The sequence below is a fragment of the Talpa europaea genome (assembly GCF_964194135.1).
Source record: "Talpa europaea genome assembly, contig: HAP1_SCAFFOLD_162, whole genome shotgun sequence".
Classification (NCBI taxonomy): domain Eukaryota; kingdom Metazoa; phylum Chordata; class Mammalia; order Eulipotyphla; family Talpidae; genus Talpa; species Talpa europaea.
This window is the reverse complement of record NW_028167958.1, coordinates 69,209-79,673: the sequence shown is the minus strand read 5'-3', so window position 1 is coordinate 79,673 and position 10,465 is coordinate 69,209. Positions and strand designations below refer to the sequence as shown.

At 54.5% G+C, this 10,465-nt stretch overlaps 1 protein-coding gene across 1 annotated transcript; it reads left to right on the top strand.

Moving 5' to 3' along the window:
• Positions 1-871: 871 nt before the first annotated feature.
• Positions 872-2,299, top strand: LOC311188082 (ubiquitin carboxyl-terminal hydrolase 17-like protein 6; the record flags this gene model as incomplete). The annotated part of the gene is made up of 1 exon (XM_084259848.1): positions 872-2,299. One exon carries the CDS (start codon positions 872-874, stop codon positions 2,297-2,299), a length of 1,428 nt encoding a protein of 475 aa, XP_084115974.1.
• Positions 2,300-10,465: the final 8,166 nt, after the last annotated feature.

The window sequence follows — 10,465 nt, the reverse complement described above, 5'->3', positions numbered from 1 at the left end:
GCGTCCGGACCTCCTGGGACCCGATCAGAGAAACCTCGTCACGACTGTCTTGAGTGTGCAGCTTCCCTTGAAGATATTTTTTAATCCCGAATCCTTGGGAATGAATGATGTAGCCGCCTGTGTCCATCCCGCGGGCTGCTCCTGAGTGCAGCGGGGCGTCCTGCGAGCTCCCCGAGAGTCTGCTCCTGCCCTTTGCGCCCCGGCCAGAGGAGTCACACCAGCCCCACAGGTGTCCGGAGCCAACTCCGGGCTTCTCTGACTCTCTCCTGTCCCTGCCAGCTCGTGCTGATGCTGCTCTGACATGCGGGGGCAGGTGGGGTGACGCCAGTGGAGGGTCCGAGCCGCAATTTGTCGTCCCCAGCCCTATTCGGGTCCCGAGCCCAGGACGCTGAGGGGGTCGGAAGGGGCCTGATGACTGTCCCTGTCCAGCCGTGGGCAGCTGGGGCGCTGAGTGCCTCGTCAGACTGCACCTGTGCCAGGTCCGGCCCCGCAGACTGGAGGGGGGGGGTGTGACCCAGCGCCGGACTCCCCGGGGAGCTGCTGGCCCGGAAGGGCCACGCCCAGCGCTGCCCAGCAGGCCGGTGACCGGTGGGGGTCGGGGGCGGGGCCTCGTCGCGGGGCGGGGCCAGGGGCTATAAAAGGGGCCCGGGCCGGGCCTGCAGGTCATTCGGAGCCAGCGGTCCTGACGCGCGCATCGTCCAGCGGCTCTTCCTGACCCCGGCAGGGTAGACTCCGGACCTCGCCGCGACTCGGAGCTTCGGCCTCAGGACTGGACGCGCTCGCAGCCTCTGGACCAGGTGCGGGGACCCGGGAGGGCTGACCTGCCTCCCCTCCAAGAAGCCGCTCGTCCCTCCGGCCAGGCGCGCGCGGCATGGCCCCGGGGCCTGCGGAGACGACAGGCTGCCAGGGCCGCCTCGGGCGCCGGCTGGGGCCCGGCCAGGTGGGGGCCGGTCTGCGCAACCTGGGGAACACCTGCTACGCCAACGCGGCCCTGCAGTGCCTGACCTACACGCCCCCGCTGGCCGGCTACCTGCTGTCTCGGCCGCGCGCGCCCTCCTGCCGCCGGCGGCTGTCCTGCACGCTCTGCGCCATGCGGGCGCACGTCTCCCGCGCCCTCCTGCACCCCGGGGAGGTGGTGTCGCCCGTGAAGGAGCTGCTCGCCGGCTTCCATGCCTGGCGCCAGGAAGATGCCCACGAGTTCCTGATGGCCACCGTGGGCGCCATGCAGGGCGGGTGTGTGAGCGAGCTGGCGGCCGCGCACCCACAGCCCCAGGACAGCACCCTGGTGCGGCGGCTCTTCGGGGGCTACTGGAGGTCCCAGATCCAGTGCGTGCGCTGCTGCGGAGTCTCCACCACGCTGGAGCCCTACCTGGACATCGCCCTGGACATCCAGGCCGCCGACAGCGTGGAGCAGGCTCTGCAGGACTTGGTGAAGCCGGAGAGCCTGGTCGGGCCCGACGCATACCACTGCGCTGCCTGTGGCGACAGGGGGCCCGCCGCCAAGACGCTGGCTCTGCATGCCCCTCCCCAGGTCCTCATCCTCATGCTCAAGCGCTTCGGCGGCCCCACAGGCGGCAAGGTGGCCAAGCCCGTGCGCTACCCACAGCGCCTGGACCTGCAGGCCTTGCTGTCCGAGCAGAAGGCGGGGGCCCTGGAGTACGAACTCTATGCGGTGCTGGTGCACGCAGGCTGGGGGTGTCACCAGGGACACTACTTCTGCTACGTGAGGCCTGGGAAGGACCGGTGGTATCGCATGGACGACTCTCAGGTCACCTCCTGCAATGTCTCCTCAGCCCTGAGCCAACAGGCCTACGTGCTCTTTTACATCCAGAAGAAGGAACTGGACAGGGCCAGCGAGCAGGACTCACCTGGTGGGCCACCCTCAACGCTGACCACCACAGGTGTGGACCTGCTCCCTGAGGCCCATCGGGAGCCTGTGGGAGACAGGCCTCCTGCGGTCCCCGAGCCCCAGGAGCCTGCGCGAGAGACCCCGACCCGGCCGGTCACCTTGGACCAGTGGAGAAAGCATCAGGAGCACGAGCGACCCAAGCCTGCCCTCAAGCTCAGGGAGGTGGACCGTGCCCTGCCCGCCGACGCGGTCGTGATCCACCGGCCCAGACAGCCCGCGGGGTCCAGAGCGGGTCCTGCCCAGTGCGACACTGGCCAGCCGCAGCTTTCAGCCTGGGCACATGCTGCTCAAGGGCCAGCCCCCATGGGCAGAGCCCCTGGCATGGGAGGAAGAACCAGAGCCACCAAGGGGAAGAACAGGAAGGCCCAGAGGGTCCTGCTTGCCTTCTAGACACCGACACCCATCCCCGGTCGTCCAGGCCGAGGTGACAAGAGCACATGAACACCCAGCATTCTGCGTGTCCCAGGGGAGACCCACCCCGCCAGAGCCACCCAAACCCAGTGCTCCTCACCCTCAGCACCTTGGACAGGACCCCGGATTGCTCCTTCCCCTGCCCAGCAGAAGTGGGATTCCCAAGCGCTCCCCAGCTCCGTGTGGGCCAGGTGCAGGAGCCCAATGGAATCCCACTCCTGGCACGGGGTTCCCTAGTTTTGGTCGCACCTGATCCTCCAACCGTGGCGGGGGAAGAAATGGCAGCGCCCCGGGCTGGGCGCAGGTGGCCCACACAGCACACTCAGCCTTGTCCTAGGATGAGTTTTACTGCAAAGCTACTCAGCTGTCCCCAATGGAAAACTGTTCTGCATCCAACGAGTCGCTCTCCCGCAGCGTGGAGTACAAGGCGGGAGCAGGAGAGCCTCCCGGCACCCGTGACGGACACCTGGACCTAGCAAGTTGGGCGTGCCCCCGGGCAGGAGGCAGCGCGCTCCATCCTGGAAGGACCTGAGCCTCAGGAGCCAGTGCATGGAGTCACCATGGGGTGCCTTCTCCTGCGCCTGTTCTCTGTGAACTCACAACACTGTTTAATGTAGCATGTACATTGCTTTCAATTAACAGTTTGTGTCCAAAACGATATGGTACAGCTGAGGGCCCCCAAGGGGCACAAAGCATTTCTACCTTCTGAACCTTCTGAGAAGACTTGTTGAGAGAGAGATCCATAGTGGTTCCTGAAGGCAGCGTGGGAGTTCAGTTCCTGATAGAATTTAGTCTGCTTAGAGATGCCAGAGCAGAGTGGGTGGTGGGGTGAGGATGAGAAACATCAGGGCTCCCTGAAGCAAGGCCCCAGGGTATGACTAGTGGTAGTTGTGTCCCTTTCCTGCAAGGATCACACACCCTCAGCACTTCCGATGGGGTCACCCTTGGGGGTGGGGCACCTGCCTGCTGTGTTTTCCGGGAGTGGCGTTCTTGGCATACTTCTAAGTTCTCTGATAGCAGGCATTGCCTGTAGCCCCTCATTTTCTGTGAAGAAGGGAATGAGGGTGGTGGGAGGGCTATCTAGGACTAGATGGAGGGGTTGAATCCTGCGATAAAATTAACATAGTGAATTCTGGCAAGAGGGAAAATGATTTTGAGTGATTTGGGAAAGTTACCTTATCCTTCCCAAAAGATGAATAAAGATCAAATGTACCATACGGACATGTGTGTGCCCATTGTTTTTTCAATTAGAATGTGTTTATCATTTGTTGCAGATGCTTTTGCACACTACTAAGACATATAATTTTTGTGATGATATTTGTCATGGTAAAAGTTCTGAGTAGTGTCATGAGGATCGGGAGCTGAAGATGGGGTGTCCTTCGTGACTAGAATGTCCATACCTTTGTCCCTAGTGTGCACCTGTCTGGTTTTGCTGCTTTCATTCTGCAGAAATCAATGATCAAGGCCATGGGTGCTCCATTCTGGGGACCAAAAGTCATTGGAAAAGCGGGGGAAGTGATCAGATCATTTTTGGGCCATAGCCAAAGCCTGCACTCGGGGCCCAGGTGTGGGCTGCTGCTCCCTTCCACGCCGGGCCTCGTAATTCTGGAGTGAGACACCGTCTCTCCCACACATACTTATTTACTTTGCTCATTTATATCAGAAAAAAGTTTCAGAATTAAAGCACAGTTGCTTATGCTGTCTATCAACAGGAAATCTGATAGGGCCTCCCCCGCTGCGAAGCCGGCAGCCTCTGCAAAGCAGGTTAGTTTTCCTTCCTCTGGCGGGGGTGGAGGGGGGTTCCCACAAAACAAACAAACAAAAACAAATGTAGAAAAACAAACAAGGGAAAACAAACATAGACAAACAAAAACACAAAGAAAAACTAACAAAACTAATAAAAACTAACAAAAACAAACTAATGAAAAAATTAAAAACAAACAGAAACAAACAAACAAACACAAACACTCACAAAAACAAGCAAAAACAAAACCAAAAACAAACGCTAACAAAAATTAACAAAAACAAACACTAACAAAAACAAACAGAAACTAACAAAAACTAAAAATCAAACACAAACAAAAACAAACACAAACAAACAGAACAAAAACAAATAAAAACACACAAACACTCACAAAAACAAGCAAAAACAAAAACTAACAAAAACTAGCATAAACAAACAAATCAAACAAACAAAAACAAACACAAACAAAAACAAACAAAACAAACACAAACAACAAAAGCAAACAAACAAAAACAAACGGGCACACCAGGGTATTTCCAAGGAGGGTGCCTTGATCAGCCTCTTTTAAAAAGCTCCTGGGCGATGAATTGGGCACCCGGAGGGACCCCAGGTACGGGGGAGGGGAGGGACCAGGGCCCACGGGAGGCGGGGTGCAGGGGGGAAGGAAGAAATAGAACGCTACATAAATGAACCCCCCCAAAGGTTAACAGACCTGAACACAATTGTTGATGGGAAGCAGACAGCAATTTGGCTTTAAAATCTTGTTTCAAATTCAGAAAACCCGGAAGGCAACTGAAGCCACAGGCACGTCCCGGGGATTCCCGGCCAGGAAAGCCTGGTGCTAACTGTCAGCGCCTGATCATTATCAGCTGTTGCCAATTAAACTGAGAGGTTCGCTTCTTACTGTCCGTTTCCCTGGGGGCAGGAACACAGAAGGGGGATCTACCTTCTCTTGACAGAAGTGTCCGTTGCCCGCAGCCATCTAGGGCCTCTGGTCCACGGCAGTGGCCTCGTAGCCACGCCAAGAATGAAGTACTCAGCTCATTTCCACCTTAGAGTTGAATAAACTGAGTCACAAAAAGACTGAGTAACATCTCCTGGACTGTGACGGTGGAAATGAGAACCCATGAGGTGTGTCTCCAGGGTCTGGACTTATTTGTTCCCTGAGCCCTTCTTCACACTTCTCTTGTCTCTGCCTCTCCAGCCAAGATACCAGAAGGTTGAATTTTAGTTCCTCCTCCTCACATGACTGTTTCCACCCTCTCTGCACCATAGAATCGCTTGGGGGGCGGGGGGTTTGAAAACAGTGAGGTATCACTTGGAGGCAAGACTGTGTTCACTCACAGTGCCTCTGGGTGTGAGTGGGGACGGTGGCAGTTGGGGAGAGCACACGCCAGCTGAGTTCTCTCTTGGAAGCATTTCCCCTTGAGGCTTGAGTTCAGATTTTAGGTTTCATCAAAGGGAATACATGTGCAATTCCTTTGTGAGAACTTTCATTCTGCAGTACGTTGCGGGCTTCTGTGGTGTGGGATAGCTTAGGGGGTTCAGCTTGCCTGAGTGCTCTCGGCAGAGCTGCTGTGGAAGGAGAAAGCACTGGCGGGGAGCTGACTGGGTGCGGAGCTCAGGACTCACCCAGTCAAGGTACTGGATGTGGTCATGGGATGATGAACTCCTGGCCCCACTTAGCCCAACTCAGAGGCTTCATGGAGAATTTCAAGGAGTGTTCTGTGGCCTGGAAGTGCTGAGCTACCCGTGCCTCTGGTCTGTAACCGTCCCCACAGAGACGGGGCTGGCGCTGACGCAGTGGTGGACATCAGTGTCATTGGCACTTCCCCCACATGACCTCGCCAAGCCAGGGCCACGGCACACTGGAGCAACCAAGCACGGGGTGAGGGATCTTGTGTCACCCGCAGGCCGCGGACGGAGCGCACTATGTTAGTGAGGAGAGAGGATGCGTGGGGATGAGGTGTGTGGAAGGAGCTGCTGGGAGAGACTCTGAGTTGGGCTAAAACTTCAGCCCACGTGCCGCGGAGCCCAGACCTAAACAGGTGTCTACAGCTGCATAAGGACAAGCAGAACTTCAGCTCACCCGACTTTCTTAGCAACATGGTTTACTCACATCTTTACAAATCTATTGCAAACTTTAATTTCTTACAAAATTTTGCATACTCCCAGCATTAGTTCAGTATTCCCAGACCATTTGACTACCTTGGCGACGTCACCCTTTCCCTGTAAAATTATGGTTATTCTTAATTATTTCTAACTTGCATATTAAAAGATTCTGAGAGTATTTTTCTCCTAGATTTCGTTATCTGATGTGAAATCTAGCTAAAGTTTTCTCCACTTTGTTTTTTGGACTACCGTCTCCTTGGTTTGAGAACCTTCTTTCGTGACACTGAGTGCTCTGTACAATCTGACTCCTCCTATGTGCCACAGAATGGCTCTGTGAATAAGGGTTCTGTTGGCTTTTAATTGAATCGCTTCTGTGTGAATTGCCTGTTAATCCTCAAGCACATTCATCGCTCAAATCCTGGGTTAGCAGTGACTCGTTCACTGAGCTTTGTTGTGCATACGTGACTGGTGCTTGGCTGAATATTTGTTCACAAGGATGACACTCCCAGGCGGTCTGACCTGTGTCAATCCTCTATTACTTTTCAAACTTACAACTGCTGCTGAAGACAACCTCGTTCTTTCTATGTACAGTAGGAGTTCTCTCAGGTCATCGAAGGTCAGGCCAATGACTGAAGGTTTTGATGTCATACGTGTGTATTCACGGCCACATACATGTGCATATGTCAAGTTAGGAAGACTAGAGGATCTTCCACATCAGTTGCAGTATCCCTTCAGTGTATGAGACTTCTGGTGTGTTTCAACATTAAAGCTATGGTTGCCGTCTCTTAAATATAATGAATCATCATTGTATGTCATCTCAGGTCAGAATATTCACTAAAAGCACTCATGTTCTCTCCACTGTGGATTCCCTCATGTCGTCTAAGGGCAGAACACTGACTGAAGGATTTCCCACATTGATGACATTCATATGGTTTCTCTCCAGTGTGAGTTCCCCCATGTCGTCGAAGGGCAGAACACTTACTGAAGGCTTTCCCACACAGGTGACATTCACACGGTTGTTCTCCAGTGTGCGTTCTTGCATGCTGCCTGAGGTTAGAGGACTGACTGAAGGCTTTCCCGCACAGGGGACATTCATACGGTTTCTCTCCAGTGTGAGTCAGATTGTGCTTTCTATGGTCAGAGCTTTGAATGAAGGCATTCCCACAGATGCGGCATTCCTAAGGTTTCTCTCCAGCGTGAGTCATCTCGTGCCGTCTCAGACTGGAGCAGGTACTGAAGGCTTTCCCGCACAGATGGCTTTCACAGGCTTTACCTTGACTGTGAATGTGCTTGTGCTTATGAAGGCATGGCCGGCCACCAAGGGATTTCCGACACTGCTTGCTGATACAGGGTTTCTTTTCTGTGGGAGCCGATAAATGTTCGTTCAGTGTGTAGCACTATGGGGAATCTCCCATACTTTTACATTCAGAGGGAATCTGCTTTTGGGAAGGAGAGGAAAGGCTATTAATGGTTTTCCATATACATCCATACATTCATTATTATATATATATATATATATATATAAAATCATTTAGTGATGCCCTTCAATTAAAATCATTCCAGTGTTAATTCCTAACGAGTTGCATTTCCCTCCTGCACACGTTTTTGCAGCATCCTAACTGCAGCTTGTAGACTGATTTTGAAGGCGTCATTGTGTTTCAAAGAATAGGCAAAGGGGCCTCCCCAGTGGCCCAGCGGTTGAGCGCTGGGTTGCGAAGCTGCCCTTAGCCTCTGCTGCGCCGGTTCCATCCCCGGCTGCTCCCCGGCCACCGGAGGAGGGTTCCCACATGGCGCGCAGACCTCTCCTGCCGCCCGCTGCTCCCCTCAGCAGTGTACTTCGGTCCTTCTGCCTGCTCTGCTCCCCGCTCTGGCTCTGGTGGATTCTCTCACCCTCCTGCGCTTCTGACTGTACCAGTGCTTGTATAAATAAATAAATAAATCTTTAAAAAAAAAAACTAGGCAAAGACCTGGCATAGGAACAGTGTGTAGTTGTCCATATTTTTTTAATATCTCGGGTTATAATTTTGAGCTCATTAATTTTTTCACTAAACTCATACTATCCAAAATGTTTTGCTGAGAGTTAAATCTCAACTTAATGTACTTTTGGATAATAGATTCACTTATTAACATACTACTGCCATGTCTCTAATTTGAATGATTAGTGTCACTCCCCATGTGACTTACCATTGCCTTGATGGTAGATGCGTCCTTCCTGCTGATATGGACTCTCCTGGGTTCTAAAAAGGTCCCGGGGTTGGAACAAGACAAAACCTGCAGGCTGTGGATCTGCCCTGTAGATCTCAGACCCTGTAGATCTGAGCATCTGGTCAGGAGGGCAGGGAAGGGAAGGCGATCGCCGGGGTGGGGGTGCGGGGGGACTTGGTGGCGCCCCCCCACCCCAGCAGGGCTGGTGGCAGAACAATGGGGAGGGGCATGGATGCTGCCCGCGCCTCCTCCCGCCCCTCCCCAGACTCCATCTCAAACCAGTGCATGGGAACAGGCTCGGCTCTCCTCGGCCCAGTCTCAGCTCCCTCTGGCTGGCACGGAGCAGGCTGCTGCCTGTTCCAAACGTGCAAACGCCAGCTTTTCTGACACACGCGGAGACGTTCCCATCGGCTCTGCAGAGCACGCTGATGGCCCAGCGTCTTCCTGTATCATCTCTGTGCCCCAAAGAGGCGCAGCACAGACGCCAGCACACGGGGCCGATCCTCCCAGGGAGCCAATGGCCGTCTCCCACGGGACTGTTCCCTGGGAGACGTGGAACATTGTCATTGACTGGAAAGATTTGTTCATTGGGATTAGGAAGCACATTGTCTCCTTCTGCTTCTATGCACCCCAGACACGGCCATGGCAGGCGGCGGGGGTTCGGTTCTGCTCATTGAGGACAAGCGTGGGCACGGCCTGGTGCACTCAGGCCTCACTGCTCGGGTGACGTCTGCCCCGTCTCACTTCTAAATCCATCCCCTGTGTCAGGAGCCCTGGGGGGTGGATGGTTGAGCTTGGCCCCAAGGACGTGATTTCGCCTTCCAGTAATGATTCACCAGCTGACTGAGGGCTCTGCTCTGTGCCCTCAGCCAGGGGAGCGATTCACAGGCAGCTGAAGTGTGTGTGGATGGACGGCTGCTGCGAGGCGGAGTGCCTTTCCTTTGAGGTGAAGGTCGGGGGCTGCAGAAGAGAATTTGCGCCGCTCTGCTGCAAAAGAAAGAGTAAAAATTGATGCTGAGCAGCAGTTATGGACATGAAGGCGCCATGGTGCCCCGGACTCGGCTCCACGCAGGCGCCTCCCTGCCGCGCCTCCAGCACCGATTTCTGGGTTCTCTGACGCCGACTGTCCCCTTGGGAGGCCGTGAGCGTCCGCTGGCCTCTGCAGCCCCAGCACCTGGAATCAGGTGGAGGAAGTGGGTGACTCACAGATAAAACAGAGGAGATGGCGCCCTTGGCCTGGGCCCACAGGCGCTGGGGCTACATCAGCCTGGCTCACACAGATGCCTGGACTTGGGGCCAAGATCCTGGTCTCTGGGGTAGCAGGACAGCCAGTTTACTGCGCCTCAGGGTGCCACTGGCCCACACTCCTCTCTGCGGTACAGACGGGCGCACTGAGAACACCGTCACCCCCGAGCATCAGGTCCCACGAGGACATGGCCTGTGCTGTCACACTAACACTGCCAGGTGCCTGCTCAGCAGGCCGGGTCCCAACCCGACCCCACCCCCGTCCGGGCCCAGGCCAAGGAGGTCACAGCTGTCACTGTGTTATGGAGAGAAAGTCTGCATAACAGAGAAGAAGTGTTACTAACACAACACAACCAGAAGGACGCAAGGGTCGCCATGCCAACGGTAAGTGGGTGTGAGTCCTAATCATCCAAACTGCAGATCCGGCAATAAGGTAAGGTGCCTGCAGGAGTGTAATGGAGTTGGATTTAAGCACTTTCTGGGGAAAAGTTTGGTAGTTTGAAATCAGTGAAGAAATTAAGCTCAAAATAAATGAGCTCAAGGCAAAACCTCAGTTCTAAAAATACAGTCAACTGCATCAACATTTCTCATGGTAGGAATATAATATCTCAAAGGATAATATTGTCTGCCTGCAGGTGAGTGACCCAGTACGTGTGCGAGACGAGCCCTAGAGACTGTCACGCCCAGGTTGCTAGTGGACAAATGAAGGCAAGGACATAGGCTGGCAAACCACTAAGAGTCTTTTTTCTCTTCTCCCAAACAGCCACGTCTCACTCCAGAGGCTCCCGTTGGACACATTGACGTGGGTGACGAGTTTACTCACAGAGCTGAGTTCAATC